Source organism: Carcharhinus amblyrhynchos, chromosome 8 (assembly GCF_965287045.1).
Source record: "Carcharhinus amblyrhynchos chromosome 8, sCarAmb.v2.hapA, whole genome shotgun sequence".
Taxonomy (NCBI): domain Eukaryota; kingdom Metazoa; phylum Chordata; class Chondrichthyes; order Carcharhiniformes; family Carcharhinidae; genus Carcharhinus; species Carcharhinus amblyrhynchos.
In genome coordinates this window covers 46,103,482-46,128,959 of record NC_137331.1, presented here as the reverse complement: position 1 = coordinate 46,128,959, position 25,478 = coordinate 46,103,482, and the positions used below count along the sequence as shown (strand labels likewise).

Sequence of the window (25,478 nt, the reverse complement as noted above, 5' to 3'; positions counted from 1 at the left end):
GGTGCCCTACAAGGCTGTATTTCTCACCAGTTTTTTTACAGATGCACCGTAGAAACCATCCTATCAGGATGTATCACAGCTTGGTTTGGCTCTTGTCCTGACCAAGACCAAGAAATTACAAAGGGTTGTGAACATAGCCCAGTCCGTCACACAAACCAGCCTCCCATTCATTGATTCCATCTGCATTTCCTGCTGCCTCGGAAAAGCAGCCAGCATAATCAAGGTCACCATACCTTTTCTGTGGGGAAACAAATACAAAAGTCTGAAAATGCACATCAACAGACTCAAGGACAACTTCTTTCTGTTGCCATCTGACTTTTGAATGGTCCTATCGTACATTAAGCTGATCTTTCTTTTCACTCTATCTGTAACTGCAACACTATTCTGCACCCTATCCTTCTCCCTTATATATTCTATGAACAGTATGTTTTACCTGTACAGCATGCAAGAAACAATACTTTTCACTATCTTAATACATTTGATAAATCAAATCAAAAACATCTTATCAAGGCTCTTTCAACAACATCTTTCAAACCTGCAACTTCTACCTCCAAGAAGGACAAGGGCAGTGGATGCATGAGAACATTAGAACCTGCAATTTCTCCTCCATCCCAACTTGAAATTATTCTGCCATTCCTTCATGATTGGGTCAAAATCCTGGAGCTAACACACTGTGGGTATATCTACACCACCTGAACTGCAGCAGTTCAAGACTTTGTCTTACCACCACCTTCTCAGGGGCAGTCAAGGGTGAGCAATAAATCCTGGCCTAATCAGCAACACCCACGCCCTGTAAAATAATTTTTTAGGATGTCACGATTACTCACATTAGGACTTCTCAGCTCTTGGTCTGCCACATTCTGTTCCTTTGGACCTTCGTCACAAAACTCGTGAGTTTTTGAGGCATAAAGCACCTTGCTTAATTTTATTAGCCACTGAGTCTGAAATGTTATAATTAATTCCCATTTTCCATTCTCCATGATACTTTATAATACTTTAATTCTGCTGAATTAAACTGTCTGAGATGGTTCAGTGCAATGCCTCAGTGCTATCCAAACTTTCCCCAGGAGATCAGGCCAGATGCAAGCCTGCCTGTGCATGTAAAACATTTAAATGTTTAGGAAATAATTAACTAATTGTGATACCTCTGAGAACAAGAGGACTGTTGCACAGAACAGAAGACAACTTGGAGATTCTCCTGTAGGCAAATTGAGTACTATATTATCCAGCTATCTGGAGGGAGTTCTTTACACAAACCTCCCATTCCATGGGGCCTGTCAACTTGCAAACTGGTTGATCAGTAACTCCTTTCACACAGTCCACTAAGTAAAGGACTGTGGTATTCATGATATGGTGTTTGTTTTCTCATGTCTCCAAACTCATCATTGGTAAATTCCATTCCATTACAGGTATCTGGCAGGAGCTTTGGTGTTGCAAATCCAGTCCCTTTCCATTTTTCCATGACTTTAATGCTTAGTATTAAATATTGTAGAAGGATTAAATCTGATCACAAGATCTATTAAATGTACAATGAACATATTTATACCTTAGTCCCAACCACTTAGATCCATGGTAGCTACATCATTAAAGTCATGCAAGAATAAGAAACTTCTGCCATTTAGATGTTTATTGACATTGGCATTTTGGAAATCTGCCATTTTAAATACATGTTCCAACTGCATCCAAAGTATGAGGCTTCAAAAAGAAACACAACTCTTCTGTCAGTGAGCGTGGGAACTGACTGCAGAGTTGTGATTGGATAGCAGCAAATTTGGGAGAGACAGCTCCTTCTCCAAATAAAGTGAAATCCCAAGGCTTTTTACTCTTATGAGAGAAATAAAAGAATGACCCAAGGTGAGATTAGGGCCAGTCAAGGATAGTAGTGGGAATTTGTGCATGGAATCAGAAGAGATAGGTGAGGTGTTGAATGAATATTTTTCTTCTGAGCTCACTAAGGAGAGGGGCCATGTTTTTGAGGCTGTGTGAGAGACACAGGCTGATAGGATGGAGGAGGTAGATGTTCTGAGAGAAGATGTATTAGCAATTTTGAAAATCCTGAGGTCACTAAGTCCCCTGGGCAAGATGGTATACATCCTAGGATACTTTGAGAGGAAAGGGATGAGATTGTGGAGGCTTTAGCTTTGATCTTTGGGTCCTCACTGTCCACAGGGATTGTGCCAGAGGACTAGAGAGTGGCGAATGTTGTTCCTCTGTTCAAGAAAGGAAATAGGAATGACCCTGGTAATTATAGGCCAGATAGTCTTACTTCGGTGGTCGCTAAGTTAATGGAAAGGGTCCTGAGAGATGGGATTTATGACCATTTGGAAAAATGCAGTTTAATCCGGGATAGTCAGCATGGTTTTGTGAGGGGTAAGTCCTGCCTCTCAAATTTGATTGAATTCTATGAGGAGGTAACTAAGTGTGTAGATGAAGGTAGAGCAGCTGATGTCGTATACTTGGATTTTAGTAAGGCGTTTGGTAAGGTTCCCATGATAGGCTCATGAAGAAAGTAAGGAGGTGTGGGATAGAAGGAAATTTGGCCGATTGGATAAGTAACTGGCTGTCTCATAGAAGACAGATGGTGGTGGTGGAGAGAAAATTTTCAGACTGGAGGCCAGTTATCAGCAGTATACTACAGGGGTCAGTCCTGGGTCCTCCGCTATTTGTGATTTTTATCAATGACTTGGAAGAGGGGGCTGAAGGGTGGGTCAGTAAATTTGCTGATGACACCAAGATTGGTGGAGTAGTGGATGAGGTGGAGGGCTCTTGTAGGCTGCAAAGAGACATTGATAGGTTGCAGAGCTGGGCAGAAAAGTGGCAGATGGAGTTTAACCCTGATAAGTGCAAGGTGATTCATTTTGGTAAGACAAACTTGAATGTGGATTACGGGGTCAGCGGCAGGGTTCTGAGGAATGTGGAGGAGCAGAGATATCTTGGGGTTCATATCCACAGATCTCTGAAGGTTGCCACTTAAGTGGATAGAACCATGAAAAAGGTTTATAGTGTGTTAGCGTTTATTAACAGGGGTTTAAGTTTGAGTTGTGGGTATTATGCTGCAACTATACTGGGCCTTGGTGAAACTGCATTTGGAATATTGTGTGCAGTTCTGGTCACCTCACTATAAGAAAGATGCGGAAGCATTGGAGAGAGTGCGGAGGAGATTTACCAGGATGCTGCCTGGTTTGGAGCGTAGGTCTTATGAGGAAAGGTTGAGGGAGCTGGGGCTTTTCTCTTTAGAGCGCAGGAAGATAAGAGGCGACTCAGTAGAGGTTTATAAGATGATGAGGGGGATAAATAGAGTGGACGTGCAGAGACTATTTCCTCAGGTGGATGTAGCTGTTACTAGGGGACATCATGGTGAGAGATATAGGAGGGATGTCGAGCTAGATTCTTTATTCAGAGTGGTTGGGGTGTGGAATGCACTGCTTGCTGTGATAGTGGAGTCAGACACTTTAGGAACTTTCAAGCGGTTATTGGATAGGCACGTGGAGCTCACCAGAATGATAGGGAGTGGGATAGCTTGATCTTGGGTTTGGACATAGCTCAGCACAACATCGAGGGCCAAAGGGCCTGTACTGTTCTATGTTCTAAAGATTCTGGCTGCTCCAGCTCCTCCAATCGCAGGTTCCCCCGCCCCCCCCCCGCCAATCTCTCCTTCCCACTCTTGTTGCTCCTCCAATCTTAGATTTTGTCTCTAGAGGAGCAACAAGAGTGGGGAGAGAACCTGTGATTGGAGGTCAGGGATGCAGTCATTCTGGCCAGTCCTACAAGTGAGACTTTCAGCTGCATCCTCATCAATAAGCTGCTAGATAACGAGATTAAGGAGATGCAGAAATGGGAGGAGTGAACCTCAAAGCATGGACATTTTCGCCAAATAGAGAAGCTTGGAACAGCCCCCGGGAATTAACACTTGGCTTTGTGGCAATCTGGACCTGTCTGGAGTCTCTCATCCTGCTTGTACCCTCCCTTGACTCCCACATGTATTCTCTTCCCTCTGTGGACACACTGATGAGAAACATCATATTTTGAGGTGAAACAATAACAACCTGATTGGGTAAACTGCAGATTAACTGACTTTTGAAATATAATAGTCATATCTTCTCTTCCTCTGTTGAATTTTATTTATGCTATTTTCACACTTAACAGCACAGATTAGTGGTTCCCAACCTGTGGTGTGTGAGGGTACTGTAAGTGGCCCATGGAAAAGAAAATACAATTACCTGTACCTCATGTAACACTGATGATGGTACATGATTATTCGTAATGGGATTTATTGGTCAAAATGTGCAGGAGTAATCACAGATGGGGCCTGTGCAATGTTAGGCTGACATAGTAGCATTATTACATGTGAGATTAGTGCCTCCGCTAGAAATATCCATTCACTGCAGCATCCATGTGTAAGCGTTAACTGCAAAGGAAATGCTTCCTAATCTCATGACCATTTTGGAGGAAGTGGTTCAAACAATTAATTTTATCAAGGCCCGTTCACTGAATTTGCAAATGTTTGCAGCTCTATGATAAGATGGACAGTGATATCATCAACTGCTTTTGCACCCTGAGATCCACTGGCTTACTGGAGGAAAGGTACTCATGTCTATTTGAGTTGCATGACAAAATGAGAATTTTTTACTTGATTCAAGTAAAAAAGTTTTAACACTTAACGCTTCAATGATTTTCAGTGGCTTGCCAAATTGGCACATATGATAGATATTTTCGACACTTAAAACCAACCTTTTATATGTCATGACACATCTCTATACTATAAAATATTTTGAGAGACACCTCCTATTTCTGTCTCCTTCCCGTACTTGGAACTTTGTTTTTAACTTCTTCCTGTCTTTGCACCGGTTTTTTTAACCTTTCCCTGTCTCTCTCCCTCATGGTTTTTGTGCTCTTTTTGAGTTTGTTTTGTATTCAGCTCCAAGTCCTGTTGATTATGTGCATAGGCCTAAACAAAATAAAAAATAAAAAGCATGCATGTGCCGCTCTTCCCCAGCCAGCTCGTGTGCGGGAAGACCAAGATTCATCAGGTCTCAGAGATTCAACCACAGAGCTGAAGATGAAGATTAATTTTAGTTTAATTACATGACTTTTAAATCATTTTGGGTCTTTTTTTGCAGCACATTTGGGCGTCTTCATGGCACAGTAATGAGGAACCACTGACTCAAATGGTCTCAATTTGAGACTTCAGTGAAAATGCAGCATAATATAGAAACAATGATCAAGAAAACAGATGTGGGTCAAACAACTTAAGCAGTCAAATTACAACTCATTTGCAAACCTCTCAGACTTTTTGGCCATGGCAGAAATGCCACTTCCAAACTATGTGAAACATGACATCAGAGAACAGCTTCAAAATTTGAAAACACAGCTATGCGAGCACTTCCCTGTTCCTGATACAAAGTTCAACTGGATACAAAATCCCTTTGTGAGCCTTGGTGATGACATCCTTGCAAGCCTGGCCTTGAGAGAGCAAGTAAAAAGTCTGACAACACCAGGTTTAAGTCCAACCGATTTATTTGATAGTAAACTCACTAGCTTTCGAGGTTACCCCCTTCGTCACCTGACGAAGGGGGTAACCTCGAAAGCTAGTGAGTTTACTATCAAATAAATCGGTTGGACTTAAACCTGGTGTTGTCAGACTTTTTACTGTGTTTACCCCAGTCCAACGCCAGCATATCCGCATCTTGAGAGAGCAAGGACAGCCTTGTGGAACTGTCCTGTGACATAAGAACATAAGAACATAAGAAATAGGAGCAGGAGTAGGCCATCTGGCCCTTCGAGCCTGCCCCGCCATTCAATAAGATCATGGCTGATCTGTCGTGGCTCAGTTCCACTTTCCCGCCCTCTCCCCATAACCCTTAATCCCCTCTCTTATCAAAAACCCATCAACCCGCTTCTTAAAAATATTTAGCGAGGCAGCCTCCACCACTTCAACGGGCAGAGAATTCCAGAGATTCACCACCCTTTGAGTGAAGAAGTTCCTCCTCAACTCCGTTCTGAACCGCCCCCCCTTTATCTTGAGGCTGTGCCCCCTAGTCCTACTGTCTTTTTTGAGCGGGAAGAGTCTTTCCACCTCTATCCTATCCATCCCATTCATCATCTTATACGTCTCAATGAGATCTCCCCTCATTCTTCTAAACTCTAACGAGTACAAGCCTAGTTTATTCAGCCTCTCCTCATAGCTCAACCCCCTCAACTCCGGTATCAGCCTAGTAAACCTCCTCTGCACTCCCTCCAGGGCCAAAATATCCTTGCGCAGGTGCGGCGCCCAAAACTGCACACAGTACTCCAGCTGCGGCCTCACCAATGCCCTATACAGCTGCAGCAAGACCTCCCTACTTTTATATTCAATCCCCCTCGCTATGAAGGCCAGCATCCCATTCGCCTTCCTGACCACCTGCTGCACCTGCAGGCTGGGTTTTTGCGACTCATGCACAAGGACCCCGAGGTCCCTCTGCACCGTCGCCTGCTGCAGTTTTTCGCCACGTAAGTAATAGTCCTTCCTACCATTCTTCCTACCAAAGTGGACCACCTCACACTTGCCAACATTAAATTCCATTTGCCATTTCCTGGCCCATTCGCCCAGCCTATCTAGATCCTTCTGCAGACTCTCCACACCCTCCGCACAATTTGCCTTTCCCCCAATCTTGGTGTCATCAGCAAATTTCGACACCCTACACTCGGTTCCCTCCTCCAGATCATCTATATAAATGGTAAATAGCTGAGGCCCCAGCACCGACCCCTGGGGCACCCCACTAGTCACCAACCGCCAATCCGAATAGCACCCATTGACCCCCACTCTCTGCCTCCTATTTGACAACCAATCCTCTATCCACGCTAACACCCTACCCCCAACTCCATGTCCTCTGACCTTCTGCAGTAACCTCTTGTGAGGTACCTTATCAAACGCCTTCTGAAAATCCAGAAAGACCACATCCACCGGCTCTCCTCTATCCACCGCCCTAGACACATCCTCATAGAACTCCAGTAAATTTGTCAGACACGACTTCCCTTTAATGAAACCGTGTTGCGTCTGCCCTATCAAGCAATTCCCTTCAAGATGCCTCGCAATTTCCTCCTTAATGACGGATTCTAACATTTTACCTACCACAGACGTTAAACTAACCGGCCTGTAATTCCCCGCCTTTTGCCTGGCACCCTTCTTAAACAACGGCGTAACATTAGCCGTTTTCCAATCCTCCGGCACTTCCCCGGAATCCAGCGACGTCTGGAAAATAACCACCAAGGCATCCACTATCACCTCCGCCATTTCTAAAGCTGTATTTTTACAGAACTACCTAACTGACCTTTAGCTTAAAGTTACTTTGGAATGCCCAGAACTGTCTGACAAGGCAGGACAGTTTTCTGATGCCTTTTCTTATAACCCTACTTTTGTGAAACTAGATTTTCAGGGCTTGTCACATTGAAGCTCAAATATCAGAATAAATTTGACATTGAACAGATTTCTGATTGAGGCCGTCATTCCTGGAACCTTACATGCAGCCTTTGACAACTGCAAAATAACATCAGCCTTCTCATTAGGTAAACATTATCTGTTTCCACTGGTAGGCCTCCTGCAGGTAATGTGCGCTATCATAAGCGCGATGTATTTACAAGTGTGTATCATGAACTATTAGAAATAGCTGCGTTTTTAATACCAGTTGATGTATACAGGTTTGACTCCTGTCAAATAACATTGGCTATTTTTTTACGAAGTTTAGAACGGCTTGCGATCATTGTGGTCCACAAAAACTTTTGATAATTTAGTGGCCTGCAAAAAGAAAAATATTGGGAACCGCTAGCATAGATACTACCTTGCTTCTTATAAAATGGATGACTCTAGCTATGTTACATGGAATTACAACTGTCTTTAATGATCTGAATGTGTTTCCGTCACCAGGCTAAAGCAAGTACTTCTATATTCTTCAACCTTTTGTCAATCTTCAGCACATTGCGAACCAAACTAACATTTTTACTAATTTGTCTTGCATACTTCAAAGTACAATCTCTGTATTTTACTGAACAGATTTTTTAATTAATTCGTGGGACGTGGGTGTCGCTGGCTAGCCAGCATTTATTGCTGATCCCTGGCTACCTGAGTCAACCACATTGTCTGTGACTGCATGAGTTTCCTCCCACAGTCTGAAAGACATGCTGGTTAGAGTTCATTGGCCGTGCTAAATTCACTGTGTACCCGAACAGGCACCAGAATATGGGGACTAAGGGATTTTCACAGTAACTGCATTGCTGTGTTAATGTAAGTTTACCTATGACACTTGTGCCCCTTGTCTTTGTCAGGCCACCAAATCACAATTGCCTCTCCTTACATTCTACACACCTCCCCGCCCCCCCGCCTCAGAATCAAACCTCAGACCTTTGCTGCAGGGGCTACATGAGTCCCACTGCACACAGACAGACAATGGTGTGTGGCACCAGGGAGGTTGGAGACCCCTGTACTGAACCAAGACAGTGACACACAAGGATCCATGGGTCCAGCAGCACAATGCTGCCCATGAAACCAGCTCTGCATGGAGTTGGAAGCAGGAACTGGTTTGTCCCAGCAGAGTGATGAACAGTGCATCAGAAGCAGTGTGGTGTTGCATTCATCTTGAAGCCAGTAAACTGAGGACCTTCTTGTGCCTGCCACCCTTCAATAATTGGGTTTGACACCAAAGTGATTTGTCCCTGATGTGGCGCAAGATTGGAAAGTCTGACAGGATACTGGCAGGCAGCTGTTTTAATGAGCATTAATGAAATGCAAATGGCAGTTGCACCACTTGTTATTGGGATGACTGACCCTAAACCATTGGGAGAATTGCAATGCAGTTTTACACAGGCTAGTTTCCAACTTTTCGACTTTTGCTAGGTTCTCTGTACCCACTCGCCACCAAACCGAGAGGATTGGGAAAATTCCACATGTTGTGTCTCTGCATCTACTCTGTCAAAAACTTCTATAATTTTTAAAGACCCCAACTATGTAACTACTTAGTTGTTTTTCGAGAGAAAACAACCACCTGTAGACCTGATCTAATAGTTACGCTGTAACCTAACGTTTCTTGTATCATTCTTGTATGTTAGTACCCTCTTGAGCACATCCAAATACTTTAAATATTATTTGCACATCAGCAAAATGTTAGGTATACATTTTAGGTATTGCCAGGCAACATTTCGTCAGGTTAAAACTTGTTGCATCAGAAAGTCCCCCCTTATTGAAAACCTATAATGAAATAGCTTAGACTTATGACTGCAAAAAATGGTTTCAGTTTAGTAGCAGTGTACATGAGTGGCATGGTAGCACAGTAGTTAGCACTGCTGTTCTTAATGCCAAGGACCCGTGTTCGTTTCCACCCTTGGGTCATTGTCTGAATGGAGTTTGCACATATTCCCCGTGGGTTTCCTCCAGGTGCTCCAGTTTCCTCCCACAGTCCAAAGACATGCAGGTTAGGTTGATCGGCTGTGTTAAATTGACCCTTAGTGTCAGGGGGATTAGCAGGGTAAATATGTGGGGGCTATGGGGATAGGGCCTAGGTGGGATTGTTATCAGTGTATACCCGATGGGCCGAATGGTGGCTGCCTGCACTTTAGGGATTCTATGATTCTGTGTATGAATGTGATAACTTTGTTAGCCACATCCAAATATATTTGTTCAGAATACTTAACAAGTAAATAAGATGTATGTCATTTGCTGGAACCATCTAAATTGCCCTAATAATATTATTCAGTTAGGGATATGTGGAGGGTTGATAAAAATCTGATTTTACTTCTATAAGTGCAAGTCTCTTTTCCTTCTCCAAACAGACCATTGGAAGGGATATTTAAAGTAGTTTTAATTTAAAGCTCAGTGCTTAAGTTAAATGTTTATTCGTTGTTAATCAGGAAATAAATATTGAGAGAATTTTTAACATGTTTTTTCCTTTTTCAGGCATCCATTCCAGGGGCAGTACAATGTTTCGGATGTCAAGCTAAGATTGTCACAGTGAGTACTGTGGAAATTTGGATACATATCTTCAAAATTATAAATTTTAGTTATGAAGAAAGAAAATACTTTCTCATTTGTTCACAAGCCTCACATAAAATAGGGTATTGTTCAAACCATTGTGGGGAAGGCAGAAGGACCATTTGAAACATTCATTCTACACAACACTTTTGTATAAGAAAGAATGAAAAAAACAAAGAACAGGACAGCACAGGAACAGACCCTTTGGCCTCCAAACCCACACTGATCATGATGCCCTCACTAACCTTTAAAACAAACCTTCTGCCCTTACGTGGTCCATATCCCTGTATTCCCTCCCTATTCATGTATCCATACAGAAGCTGCTTGAATGTTGCTAATGTGCCTGCTTCCACCCCCACCTCTGGCAGTGTGTTCCAGGCATCCACCATTCTCTGCATGAAAAGCTTCAACCGTACAGTTCCCTTAAAGTTTCCTCCTCTTACCTTGAACCTATGCCCCCTTGTAATTGACTCTTCCACCCTGGAAAAAAGCCTCTGACTATCCACCCTGTTTATGCCCCTCATACTTTTGCAGACCTCTATCAGATCTCCTATTATTCTTGAGCATTTCACCAATGTAGAAGGTTTAAACTACATATGACATCTCGCATAAACAATTCGACAGCACTATCCAAAGCAAAATTTGGACCGTCTATATGTACCTGGGTGACATTTATTCTTCATCAAACATGCATAAAATATTATGTTGCCATTTATCATTTTTCATTGGACCTTTGCATAAACTAATAATCACATTTTCTCTATTATACAATGGTGGCTACACTCCAAAATTACTTGATTGGCCATGAAATTCTTTGAGATGTCATGTGACAGTCATAAAATAATGCAAACTTGGTCTTCCAGTGCTTTTTTCCCCCCTATAATCAGCCAGTGCTTTCGCGCAGTAGAAGTTTAATCATTTCATTTAGATATCCTACACTTGGTCCTAATTTAACCAACAGACAGAATATTAATGTCTGAAAAGTATTGGAAGGATGAGGCTAAAGGGATATAGCAATATTGTTATAAGACACACAAGATGCCTTTAGATGGTATTTCTACACATCCCCTTGACTTAAGGATGTTAGAAGGGAAGTCCATTTTGGATTCTCCTATCATGATTTATCTGGGCTACAATGTTTTTAGTACGTGTAATTAAAAAATTATCCTAAGATACTTCAGAGACAAGTCGGGGAGAAAAAATAGATCATGAACCAAGTAAAAGATAGAATAATGGCTAACATATTTCTAAAAGAATATATTTTAAGGAAAATTTAAAACGAGTGGAAGAGCGGGTTGGAGAGGTGCAGTGAAGCTAATTATAAAGAATGGGGCTAGGTGGCTGAAGGCATAAACAAATGGATAAAAATTGTCTGTTTCATTCAGTCTTTCGCAATTGTGATACCTTAGGCCAAATCTTCTGGTCTCCAGTTTGTTAGAGATTGGGCATATATTGAAATGCAAGTCAGGACCCTCTGGAAATCACAATCTGTGGGCCTATGTGCGAATTTCCCAGGAAATTTCACCTTCTGATGAATGATTTTCCTGCTCCCTCAAGTTCTCAGAATATCTGAGACACAGTAAGAAGTCTCACAACACCAGGTTAAAGTCCAACAGGTTTATTTGGTGGCAAGTGGCTTTTGCTACCAAATAAACCTGTTGGACTTTAACCTGGTGTTGTGAGACGACTTACTGTGTTTACCCAGTCCAACGCTGGCACTTTCACATCAATATCTGAGAGTTGGAGATTCAAGAAAGATCTGATGTACTTACCTGGATGGTTAGCCAGAAGATGTTAGACAGATTAAAGCCTGGTGTAACTGCTGGGTAATTCCAAAATAACCCCCAGTTGCTTATTTGATCCCCCAGCTGCCTCAGCTAGCTCTTAACAGCCCTTCCCACTAACTCTAACCCCCAGACCATCCCTCTTGATTATCTCAATCCCATCCCCCACCTCCAACATCCCAACTAGACCTCCCAAACATCAGGGTGTCTTTTCGACCTTACTATCCAAATCAGCTATCTCACCACCCCAACTCTGTCTCACCCACCTTGCCTGTTTACCCATCTCACCCATCTATTCACCTTACCCACCTATTCACCCATGATGATCTGGGAGATGCAGAAAAACAAAAACTCTGTTAAGGAATGGCATATATTAGGTCAGAAATTGAGTATTTTGGGGAGGCAGGTGTAATACTGCAGAGGTTACATGGATAGGAGGGGTAAGGCTACAGTCATTCATAGTTTGAGAGTTTGGAAGCCATTGAGATTTACGGTAAAGGGTGAGTCTTGGTTGGCAATAGGTACAGCGATACATGTGGAAACTGATCCCGTATCTATTAATACTGTTCTCAGTGGGCAATATGTATTTGAAGAGGAGGAGCAAGTCATATATGGATTCTTGGGTGTTGCTTAGTTGACCTTGGAATGGTTGGCAGGAGTGGAATCAAGCAAAGATAAGTTCACTAAAAAGGGCAAGGGAGAGATGTCGTAGGAGAGCCTAAGGAAACAAAAAGAGTAAAGTATCATTTACTTTAGTAAAGGTTATTTTGGTGTTATGGGAGGTGCTTGATTGGTGGGATTCAGGTGGCTTTTTCAATGAAATGAGCCAAATTCTGGGATGCTTTAGGGATTTTACAAGTATTCAAACATACAAATTCGGAGAAAGAGTAGGCCATTTGACCCTCAAAGCTTCTCTGCAATTTAATAAGATCATTATTAATCTAATTCTGCCCTCTATACCCTTTGATTCTTTTGTCAGTCAAGAATTTACCTCAACATTAAAAATATTCAATGACCTTACCTGCTCCACTACTCTGTAGGGAAGAGACTTCCACGGTAAAATGATCTCCAAGGGAAAATATACACTTGCCTCTGTTTTTTCTGGGAGACCCTTATTTTTAAACTTTGTCTCCTTAGTAGTACCCCTCAGTGGTAGGACACTGAAGAGTGCAGTAGAACAGAGGGATTTGGGAATAAAGATACATAATTCCCTAAAAGTGTTGTCACAGGTAGTTAGGGTTGTAAAGAGTACTTTTGATACATTGGCCTTTAAATCAAAGTATTGAGTATTGGAATGTTATGGTGAGGTTGTATAAGACATTGGTGAGGCCAAATTTAGTGTGCAGTTTTGGTCACCTAATTACAGGAAGGATATTAGTAAGGTTGAAAGAGTGCAGAGAAGGTTTACAAGGATGTTGCTGGGGCTTGAGAAACTAAGTTACAGAGAAAGGGTTGAATAGGTTAGGACTTTATTCCCTGGCACGTAGAAGAATGAGGGGAGATTTGATAGAGGTGTGTAAAATTATGGGTATAGATAAAGTGAATGCAAGCAGGCTTTTTCTACTGAGGCTAGGGGAGAAAAAAAACTAGAGGACATGGATTAAAGGTGAAGGGGAAAAAATCTAAAGGGAATCTTAGAGAGGGCTTCTTCTCACAGTGGTGGGAGTGTGAATGAGCTGCCAGATGAAGTGGTAAATGCGGGCTCACCTTTAACATTCAAGAGAAACGTACGGGTACATGGATGAGAGGGGTGTGGAGGGATATAGTCCAGCTGCAGGTCATTGGGACTAGGCAGAAAAATAATTTGGCACAGCCAAGAAGGGCCAAAAGGCCTGTTTCTGTGCTGTAAAGTTCTGTGGTTCTATTCTAGTCTCCTCTATAAGAGAAAACATCATTTCACATTCACCCTGTCAAGTCCCCTCAGGATCTTGTTCTTCTAAATGCCAATGGATACAATTCCAACCTTTCCCCACAAGATAACCCCTTCATTCTGGGAATCAGCCAAATGAACCTGCTGTGCACTACTAATGCAATGATATTTCTTAAATAAGGAAGTCAAAATTGTGTACAGTAATTCAGTGTGATTTCACAACACCCTGTACAACTGTAGCAAAACCTCCTTTTGTGTTTCATTCCCGCACAAAAAATGACAGCATTCCATTTGCCTTTCTAATCACTTGTACTTGCACGTTAATTATTTTGTGATTCACACACCAGGACACCCGGATCCTTCTACCCCAAAGTTTGGTGACCTTTCTCTTTAAATGACATTCTGCCTTTAACTGTGAAAAGTGTGAGGTGATACACTTTGCAGAAGTAATTTGACAAGGAAGTACTCAGTGAATGGTAGGACACTAGGAAGCTCTGTGGAACAAAGGGACCTTGGTGCGTTTGTCCATAGATTACTGAAAGCGGAAGGGTGTGTTAGTAGGATGGTGAAAAAGGCATATGGGACACTTGTCTTTATCAATTAACGGCATAGATTACAAAAGCAGAGAAGTCATGTTGGAGTTGTATAGAACTTTGGTGAGGCCACAGCTAGAGGACTGTGTGCAGTTCATGTCACAACATTATTGGAAGGATGTGCTTGCACTGGAGGGGGTGCATAGGAGATTCACCAGGATGCTGCCTGGGATGAAACATTCTAAGTTAAGAAGAGAGATTGAATAGGCTTGGGTTGTTTTCATTGGAACAGAGAAGACTGAGAGACAACCTGCTCGAGGTGCTCAAGATTGAGGGACATGGACAAAGCAGATAAGGAGCAGCTCTCCCCTTAGTTGAAGAGTCAGGTACAGGAGGACTTAGGTTCAAGGTGAGGGGCAGGAAATTTAGTGGGAATGTGAGGAAAAATATTTTCACCCAGAGGGTGGTGACAGTCTGGAATGTGCTGCCTGGGAGGATGGTGGTGGCAGGTCAATATTTAATGGGAATTTAGGAGATGTGTCCTGTTTAAGGACAAACTCAGAGACAGCACAGGAAGAGACATGAGAGAAATCAGGTAGTGATGGGTTTAGAACTTGGGTAGGGTTATCGAGTCATTTATCTCATCTTGACATCTTGCTATGTACAAAATTATGGTGTTTGCTGAAATAACTGTTACTGTATGTAACAGTAATTCACTCTATACCTGCCTCTGTTTGAAGTTTTAAGTGTCTGTTGTGATATATAAGACATGATTGTCTAAGACATGCTACATAGACCAGTTGCCACTTTCCATCTGATATTTTCATCTATTGGCATGCGTTTTAGATATTTGACAGTCAGGATAATGCATTGAATAAAGGCGCGTTTTTATTTTTCACAAGCATCACTCAAAAGCCCAAAAACCTTTTTTTCAAGTGGAAAAGCCCTTTCATAGTTAAACTGAAAAGTCCCAAGTCAGCCCTTCAAACTCTGGTCAGTTTAGTTGTTTAGCCAACAACATGGATATTAATCAGCAAACTAATATGTAAGGTAGAATATTTTTGTATTTTTGGCAGTAGTTTTGACAGAGCGGGTGGAAAAAACTGAGTGGAAGCTGCCAGCCCCACGGGCAGCTTCCTCCACCATATTTTTAGAAACATACAAAAGTAGAATTAAGGTGCCGATATCAAGACGTCATGCTGGCGGGGCCACAACCATGGAACTCCCCCTCTACGGAACACAGTCCTGGCATGGCCGTTCTGTGAAACACATTCATCTGTGCAACTCCATGTTTTGCTCGCCAGGTGCACGTCATGAGGGACTTTTTGTAATGGGCACACCAATGTGAATGGATAATTTAACGGGGAGGATTATCAGGTGTAAAGGCCTGGTTATATTTAGTATATATATTCAAATAGGGATCCTAGAGTTGAATGTCAGGATGCCTGTTATGTCATTGGCAGTTGGTGGCAGACAATCTCAACACAAAATTCCATTGGCATAAAACACGTTTTGGGACCCCCACGGGATTTTCCACTCCCACCACCAATTCTGAGCCCAAAAATTGAAGCAAAAAATCCCCCAGTAATTTGTGATTTATTTTCCCATTTATCAAAAAGGAGATGGTATCGGGCATCTTAAAAAGCATTAAAGTAAATAAGTCTCCAGAGCCTGATGGGATCTACCCCAGAATATTGAGGGAGGCAAGGGTGGAAATTGCTGGGGCCTTGACAGAAATCTTTGTATACGCATTGGCTACAGGTGATGTTCCAGAGGTCTGGAGGCTAGCCAATGTCGTTCCTTTGTTTAACAAGGGCAGCAGGGATAATCCAGGAAATTATAGGCTGGTGATCTTTATGTCAGTGGTGGGGAAATTATTGGAAAAGATTCTTAGAGTCAGGATTTACTTGCATTTGGAGACAAATGGACTTATCAGTGAGCATGGTTTTGTCAAGAGGATGTCAGGCTTCAATAACCTGATCGACTTTTTCGAGGAAGTGACAAAGATGATAGCTGAGGGAAAATCAGTGGATGTTGTCTACATGGACTTCAGTAAAGCCTTTGATAGGGTACCTCGTGGTAGACTGGTACAAAAGGTGAAGTCACGTGAGATCAGGAGAGCTGGCAAGACGGATACAGAACTGGCTTGGCCATAGAGTAGCAGTAGAGGGTGCTTTTCTGATTGGAAGGCTGTGACTCAGTGTTCCACAGGGATCAGTTCTGGGATCTTTGTTCGTATAAATGATTTGGAAGAAAATGTAGCTGGTCTGATTAGCAGATGACAAAAATTGGTGGAGTTGCAGATAATGAAGAGGATTGTCAAGAGGATGCAGCAAGATATAAATCGGTTGGACACTTGCGTGGAGAAATGGCATATGGAGTTTAATCCAGACAATGTGTGATAATGCATTTTGGAAGGTCCAATGCATGTAGGAATTACACAGTAAATATTACAAACCTTAAGTGTATTGACAGGCAGAGAGATCTGGGTGTACAATCACTGCAAGTGGCATTAGGTAAGGTAGTCAAGAAGATGTACAACATGCTTGCCTTCATCGGTTGGGGCATTGAGTATAAAAATTGGCAGATTGTTAAGACTCATTTAGAATATTGGGTACAATTCTGGTCGCCACATTACCAGAAGGATGTGAATGCTTTGGAGAGGGTGCAGAAGAGGTTTACCAGACTGTTATCTGGTCTGGCAGGTATTAGCTATGAGGAGAGGTTGGATAAACTTGGTTTGTTTGCACTGGAACAACAGAGTTTGAGAGGTGACTTGATAGAGGTTTGCAAGATTGTGAGAGGCATGGACAGAGTGGATTGGCAGATGTTTTTTCCTAGAGTAGGAAAGTCAAGTACTAGGGGACGTAGGTTTAAGGTGTATGGGGGAAAGTTTAGAGGACATGTGCAACACAAGTTTGTTTTTTTTTAACACACAGGGTGGTGAATGTCTGGAACGTACTGCCTGGGGAGGTGGTGGGAGCAGGTACGAAAAGTAGCATTTAAGGGGCAACTAGATGAATACACGAATAGGATGGGAGTGGAAGGATATGGTTTTAGTTTAGGCAAGCATGATTGGTGCAGATTTGGAGGGCTGAAGGGCCTGTTCCTGTGCTGCACTTTTTTTGTTCTTTGTTCATAGAATCATAGAAACTCTGCAGTGTAGAAAGAAGCCATTTGGCCGATTGAGCCTACACAGACGACAGTCCCACCCAGGCCCTATCCCCATAACCCCATGCATATACCCTAGCTAGTCCCTCTAACATTAAAAGGCAATTTACCATGGCCAATCAACTTAATCTGCACATCTTTGGCATGTGGGAGGAAACCCATGCAGACCTGGGGAGAACATGCAAGTGACCCAAGGCTGGAGTTGAACCTGTGGGTCCCTGGTGCTGTGAGGCAGCAATGCCAACCACTGTGCCACCATGTTGCCATTTGTTCCTAATTTTACTGTGTGCAAATAAATCTCTCAACTTTGGAAATTCCACATTTTTAAAATTAATTCATGGGATGTGGACGCCATTGGCTAAGCCAGCATTTGTGGTCCATCCATAATTGTGCTAAAGATGGTAGTGAATTGCCGCCTTGAATCACAGTAGTCCATGTAATGAAGAGGGCAGATTATGCCCATAAATTACATTATAACCATGTGATTAAATAATTTCAGGACAAGTAATTTTATTTGATTTGACTAATCCCATTTTCCTGCACTTGTCCCATGTTCATGAATGTTATATTTCAAGTGCTCATCCAAGTTTTTTTTTAAAGGTTGTAAGGTTTCCAGCTTCCACCACCTTCCCAGGTAGTGCACTCCAGATTCCCACCATCCTGAGTGAAAAGGTTTTCCTCAAATCCCCTCTGAATCTTGTGTCCCTTACCTTAAAACTATGCCCCCTTCATGATTGACCCCTCAACCAAGGGGAACAGCTGCTCCCAAATCACCCTGTCTGACCTCATAATCTTGTACACCTCAATCATGTTCCCACTCAGTCTTCTCTACTCTGATGAAAACAATCCAAGCCTAACCATATATAGCTCAAATGCTCCATCCGAGGCAACTTCCTGTGAACCTCCTCTGTACCCCCTCTAGTGCAATCACATCCGTCCTACAGTGAGGTGACCAGAACTGCACACAGTACTCCAGCTGTGGCCTAACCAACGCTCTGTATAACTCCAACATTCTCTCCTTGTTCTTGTACTCTATACCTGATGAAAGCAAGTGTCCAATTTGCCGCCTTAACTATCCGATTCACGTGCTCACTCACATGAGGGACTCTCTCTTTGCTGATGACTGCACTCTGTATACTGGCTCAGAGCCAGAGATGCAAGTCAGTATGGACAAATTTTTCATGGCTTGTGACAACTTTGGACCCACCATCAACATTAAAAAGACTGAAGTCATGTACCAGCCTGCTCCTCATGCACTGTACACGGAACCCATAATCAAAAGGCAGGAACTACAGGCAGTGGATCAGTTCACTTATCTTGGCAGCACCCTCTCCCAAGCAGTGACTATTGATACAGAAGTTAACTGCAGAACAGCAAAGGCAAGTTCTGCTTTCGGTAGACTGCGGTCCACTGTATGGGAACGTCGAGGAATCAGCCCAGCAACAAAACTGAAGGTCTACTGTGCTGTGGTACTCACTACCCTCCTGTATGCCTGTGAAATGTGGACTGTGTATCGAAGGCATGCAAGACAGCTCCATCATTTCCACATGACTTGTCTTCACAGAATATTATGCATCAGGTGGCAAGACAAAGTACCAGACACTGAAGTTCTCTCTGGAGCAAGTCTACCATCAGTCCACACGCTGTTGATGAGAGCGCAGACCTGGTGGGCAGGACATGTCATCCATATGCCAGACAAACGCATACCCGAGCAGCTCCTTTTTGGGGAACTCTCTGCTGGAAGATGCTGAGGGGAGGGGAGAAGAAATGGTACAAAAACACACTCAAGGCCTCCCTGAAGTCGCTTGACATAGACACGACCACCTGGGAAACGCTGGCACAAAACCGCCCTATCTGGCACTGCCTCATCCACAAGGGCTGTCAAGCTTACGAAGCAAGATGCATTGCTGAACTTGAGCGCAAGATGCGCAATACCAGAGCCGCCAGCGCAACAACTACAGCACCTACGCAAGTCTGTCCAATATGTGCCAGGGCATTCCGTGCCCGAATCGGCCTGATCAGTCATCTTTGGACACATCGCAGCCAGCTTCAAAATGACTAATGGTGTCGTGGTCCTCATCGACGATGATGGAGAACAACAACATTCATGTGCTCTGCTGCCTTGAGGAGTCTGTGAATAATTACTATAAGATCAATCTGTTCCACTGAGCCTATCCAGTGTCCTGCTATTTATTAAGGATAGGCAACAACATCTCCGTGATCATCCTCAACACTGGTGCCCCACAAGGCTGTGCTCTCAGCCTTTTAGGATACTCCTTATACACCTATGACTGGCCAAATTTTCCTCCAGTTCGATTTCCAAGTTTGCTGATGACACCACCATAGTGACTCTGATGTCAAACAATGACGAGACAGAGTACAGGAATGAGATAGAGAATCTGGTGAACTGGTGTGACAACAATAATCTCTCCCTCAGTGCCGATAAAACCGAGGAGACAGTCATCAACTTCAGGAAGCAGAGTACAGGACATATCCCTGTCTACATTAATAGGACGAAGTAGAAATGGTCGAGAACTTCACGTTTTTAGGTGTCCAGATCACCGACAACCTACGTTGGGCCTTTCATGCTGCCACTATAATTAAGAAAGCCCACCAATGCCTCTATTCCTCAGGAATATTTCCTAAGGAAATTTAGCATGTCCAGTACAACTCTCACCAACTTTTACAGATGCACCAAAAAAAGCATTCTTTCTGGTCATACTACAGCTTAGTATGGCTCCTGTTCTTCCAAGACCGCAAGAAACTACAAAGGATCGTGAATGAAGCCCCATCCATCACTCAAACCAGCCTACCAGCCACTGACTCTGTCTACACTTCCCGCTGCCTTGGAAAAGCAGCCAACATAATTAACGATCTCGCGCATCCTGAACATTCTCTCTTCCGCCACCTTCTGTCGAGAAAAAGATACAAAAGTCTGAGGATACGTACCACCTGACTCAAGAACAGCTTCTTCCCTGCTGCCATCAGACTTTTGAATGGACCTATCTCGCATTAAGTTGATCTTTACACCCTAACTATGACTAACACTACATTCTGCACTCTCTTTTATGTATGGTAATACTTTGTCTGTACACTGCACAAGAAACAATACTTTTCACTGTATACTAATACATGTGACAATACTAAATCTTGTTTCTTCTTCCAAAATGTATCACCTCACACTTAGGGTTAAATACTGTCTGCCATTGCTCTGCCCATCAGACAACTGACCAACACATCTATATCTTCCCCTAACTTACAACCATCATCTTCACTACTAACCACCTGATCAATCTTGGTGTCATCTGCAAACTTGATTAATGTCCCTCCCACATTTTCATCTATATCTTTTCTACATAACAAGCAATAAGGATCCCTGTACTATCTCATGGTGCACTGTTGGACACCAACCTCCAGTCACTCGGATAGCCTTCTACCACTACCCTTGTGTCCATTACTAAGTCAGTTTCTGATCCATCTTGCCAAGTTCCCTGAGTTCCATATGCTTTAATCTTCATTGCAAAAGGATTTGAGTATAGGAATAGGGATGTTATATGCAATAGTACAAGGTATTGGTAAGGCCACAGAGTATTGTGTGCAGTTTTAGTGTCCTTATCTGAGGAAGGACGTCCTTGCTATAGAGGGAGTGCAGCAGAGGTTTACCAGGCTGATTCCTGGGATGGCAGATCTATCATATGAGGAGAGACTAAGTTGGTTAGGATTGTATTAATTGGAGTTTAGAGGAATGAGAGGAGATCTCATAGAAACTTAGAAAATTTGAACAGGATTAGTCAGGGTAGATTCAGAAAGAATGTTCCTAATGGTGAGGGAGTTCAGAACTAGGGGTTATAATTTGAGGATAAGGGATAAATGTTTCAGTACTTAAGTGAGGAGAAATTTCTTCACCCAGAGTGGTGAATATGTGGAATTCACTGCCACAGAAAGTAGTTGAGACTAAAATGTTGTGATTTCAAGAAGAAATTACAGCTCTTAGGGCTCAAGGGATGTGGGGGTGGAGAAGGTAGAACCAGGATGTTTAGTTTGATAATTAGCCATAATCAAAATGAATGATGGCGCAGGCTTGTAGGGCCAAATGGTCTACTCCTGTGTGGAACCTTATCACAAGCTTTGCTAAAATCTTTGAAATAAACTACATCAACTGAACTTCCCTCATCTACGCACAATCACATTTTCGATGAATTCTCTTTTAAATGGGCAACATATTAATAATGAAAATCAAGGAAATAGCAGATACTTGAAATAAGGATTTTGTGTTTGTATTCACAGTAGAAGACACACAAAGCATCCCAAAACTAAGGGGAAAAAATCCAAGAAGCCAAAGAAAGAGAAAAACTTAGTGATCATGGACACTAGAGAAAAAGTACTAGTAAAATTAATAGGACAGAACACTGACTTGTCCCCCTGCATCCTCAGGACTTGAAGGATGTTGCTCCAGAGATAATGGATATTGTGGTTGCAATCTTCCAAAATTCCAGATTCTGGAAAGGTCCCAGCAAATTGGAAAATTGCAAATGTATTCGAGAAAGAAGGGAAACTGAAGCCAAGAAACTATAGGTAATTGGGATAGGGCTGTCATTTGGAAAATACTAGAATCAATTATTGAGGAGGTAGTAGAACATTTGGAAAATCATAATGCAATCTCAGTCACTCTGATTTTGTGGAAGAGAATTTTGTTTGACAAATTTATTAGCTCTTTGAGGATGTAACAGGGTGGATAAAGAGAGCCAGTGGCTGTTGTCATGGTTGCCAAGCGTAGAATTTTTTTGAAGACAGCCCCTTAATGAAAAGGAAGCAATTCAATTTTTTTTTCAGTTTTTAGAGAAACCAAAATTTCTGGGCAGACTGAAACATGGTCCATCTATGTAAAGGGAAGCAGTGACTTAAGTGGATTCAAGACATTTAACTATTTCTCTCTGCATTGATGCTGCCAGACAGACCTGCTGAAATCTTCCAACATTTGTGGTTTTTATTTCAGATTTTCAGCATTCCCAGTATTTTTAAGGCAACTTGCTCATATCATTATGGAAACAAAATGAGCAGTTTTAATAAATGTAATATTTAATATTTTAAAAGGGCAGTGTCTACAAGAGGTTTCTGATTATTCTTTAGAGGTGCAACAGAATCATTTTATATTTGGAGATTAGTTTAATAAAGGAAAATAAAATGCTGATATTGTGGGATATTCATACTTAGAATGGATGATCGGAGCAATTTAATTTCTGTACTTTGATTTGCAGCAATATTTTTTTCTGGAATCCTTGAGACATAATCCTATCTAAAATTGTAAGTGCACTAATACAACTTTTAATGGTTGCTGTATTGAAATTTGAGAACCAATGTTGAAAGTAGGTCTGAAAATGATGCTGTCTGAGTAATAGTCATAATTCCTGTATGCCATTACAAACCCTGACAACGTTCCATTAAGCTCAAGGTTGCAATCACTTAGTAATAGACAATGAAGGTCCCTCACTGTGTCTCTTTGCTTCAGCTCTGTGCAGAATAGTGAACGTGGGAAGAAACTTGGCAATGCAATGATCTCCACGAGCCGCAGTATGGTACAGACAGGAAAAGCAGTCGGTAAGATAAAGCACTGCTTGTGGTATGCTAACTGCTGACTATCCAACTTCCTTTCCTGGTCCTCATTGCTATTTTTATGTTGTATATATTCACTCAAACCGACAAATGGAGTGTTGATCACTGGCCTCCCAAGCAGACGCAGTTTTTTTGTAGTTATTAAAATATAATTGTGTTCTTCATTTATCTTTAATTTAAACTTTTTCAGCAGCTTCACAGCAGGTACTTCCACCCTGTATCCTACTGCTTTAGGGTTATGGCATCAAATACATGACCATTTTATGCTGCTGTTTAGGAACTTATTTAGTGCCCAATGGCCACCACTCATGCCAAAAGACAAAAAAACATAGAAAATAAAGCACTGAATCCCTTTCAGTAGACAGTTGGAGTTTTAACTGCTTTATAAAGACACGGGTTGTCAAGTGTTCTCCAATTTCCCATCTATAACGCTCCCTTTTCTAACTAAAACAAGTTGAATATTTTGTCAGTAACAAGAAAAGAGGCGTACAACTAAATATAGCTCAGCTTTTCCTAACTTGGTTTTGATGGTTAACTATACAATACCATAGATATATAACTGCAAGATCAGCTTTCATTAGTTCTTGTATTTATTTGTAAAATAAAAAGTAAACAACAGATGTTTAATGTATGCAGCTGGTCTGTGACAACTGTATACAAGGTTGCAATCTTTTGGCTATGCGCTTTTTGTTAGAACTAAGTGGTGATGTCATGTTTTTTCTCTCAATATTGATTCACTTCCTGTGCATTTACAATTTTTTTAATTCTTGCACATTTAAGTACAACAAATATTTACATGTGCATAATTGGCTTAAAAGACATTAGCAAATCACATGTCGAGTACGTGATTTGGTAAGATCAGATAGAATGAAGAAAATTACAGCACAGGAATAGGCCCTTTGGCCTGTCAAGGCTGCACCAACCATGCTACCCGACTGAACTAAAGCCCTCAATCTTCCAGGAACCATATTACTCTGTTCCCATCCAATTCATGTATTTGTCAAGATGCCCCTTAAAAGCCATTATTGTATCCACTTCCACTACCTCCCACAGCAGCGAATTCCAGGCACCTGTCACCCTCTGTTTAAAAAAAATCTGCCTCCTTCATCTCCTTTAAACCTATGCCCCCTAGTAATTGACTGATCCACCCTGGGGAAAAAATTTCTGACTATCCACTCTGTCCATGCCTCTCAACCTCCATCATTCCGGTGAGATCTGCCAAAACTGTTTTCTCAATCCTTTTTATTGCTTCTTATTACAGGTCAGTCTGTAGGAGGGGCACTCACAAGCGCCAAATCTGCTATGACTTCTTGGTTTTCTACCTTCAATCAACAGCCCACAATGACGTACTCTGAGAGACAAACTGGGAAACACTGATCACATCAGAAGTTTACTGCATGCACTGGCTATTCCAAATATTGTGTAGTGAGCTGGAACTCATCAATAACCATTCCTTTAATTAATAAATCAAACTCTGTATCCGATTTCCAGTGCTGGATAATGATGAGACAGATCAATGTTTATGCATCTCATGTATATAGTTCCAAAATGAAACCAACTGAGTTTTCACTATTGAATGCTTGCTGATTAAATGTTAGAATGTGTTTGTGTATTTTGGGGCATGCTCAATTGTTTCACTGCAACCAACACCTATTTGTTACAGTAGTCATATCTTTTCCTTAGGTTTTATATCAAAACAATAGTGGGCCATGGATGAGTGTACAAACTAAACTAAATTCTTCCCCCTCCAAGTTCAAAATTAATATTTCAACATGAAACAGTAAACTGTTTACATTTTTCAACTTTGGAATAAACTATTGGTAGCCTCTACCAATTATGGTTTAATAACCATAATGACTAAAATGAGTATTAGCTCATTTTAATTAGAACATTGCCTTTATCTGTCTCAATTTTTAAGCAAATAATATTCCAATAAGGAATAACTATGCTTCACATTGTTTCAATATGAACAGGTTGCGTTAAAAGACTCTTACCCAACCCAGGAAATGCACCATTAAAATCATGAAAACTGAACACTAATATTTTTAATCCTTGTGTTTGTAATGTTCATTGACTAGTCATAAACTTTAGCAAATCAAATGAATGTGCAATAGCTTGTAACATTCTCATTTTAAAATGCTGTATTCATTAAGAATTGTAATAAGCTTTCCAAAAGTCATGTTCCAGGAATTTTTGTTGTAAGCCATTCTGAGCATGTTATTTTCCTGTATCTAATGTGAAGTTGGTTGGCAACTGTGAAATAAAATCTTTAAATATAATGTACATTCTATTCTGATACCAGAAAAGCAAATTTGGATGGTGCTACTTTGTCAATTAAAATACTCACAGGAAGGCCCTTTATTAAAAGCTACTTAAATTAGTAAAATACAGAGTTTTATTGGTGGTTGTCCATTTTCCACCTTTAATAAATAACTGAAGTTAAATTATTTCTTAGCCAAGTTCTGATGATTTTTTTTGGAGGTGAAGGGGTACAAAGAAAATTATAC

The 25,478-nt window shown here is 41.7% G+C and overlaps 1 protein-coding gene across 1 annotated transcript in view; it reads left to right on the top strand.

Annotated features, from left to right (window-relative positions):
* avl9 (AVL9 homolog (S. cerevisiase)) overlaps positions 1 to 25,250 on the top strand; it is a 167,109-nt gene extending 141,859 nt beyond the window's left edge. Inside the window, exons 14-16 of the mRNA XM_080194003.1 lie at positions 9,926 to 9,979; positions 22,868 to 22,956; positions 24,233 to 25,250. Coding sequence (XP_080050129.1) covers positions 9,926 to 9,979; positions 22,868 to 22,956; positions 24,233 to 24,348 — 259 coding nt within the window. The 3' untranslated portion in view covers positions 24,349 to 25,250. The remainder of the gene's footprint in view (positions 1 to 9,925; positions 9,980 to 22,867; positions 22,957 to 24,232) is intronic.
* Positions 25,251 to 25,478: the final 228 nt, after the last annotated feature.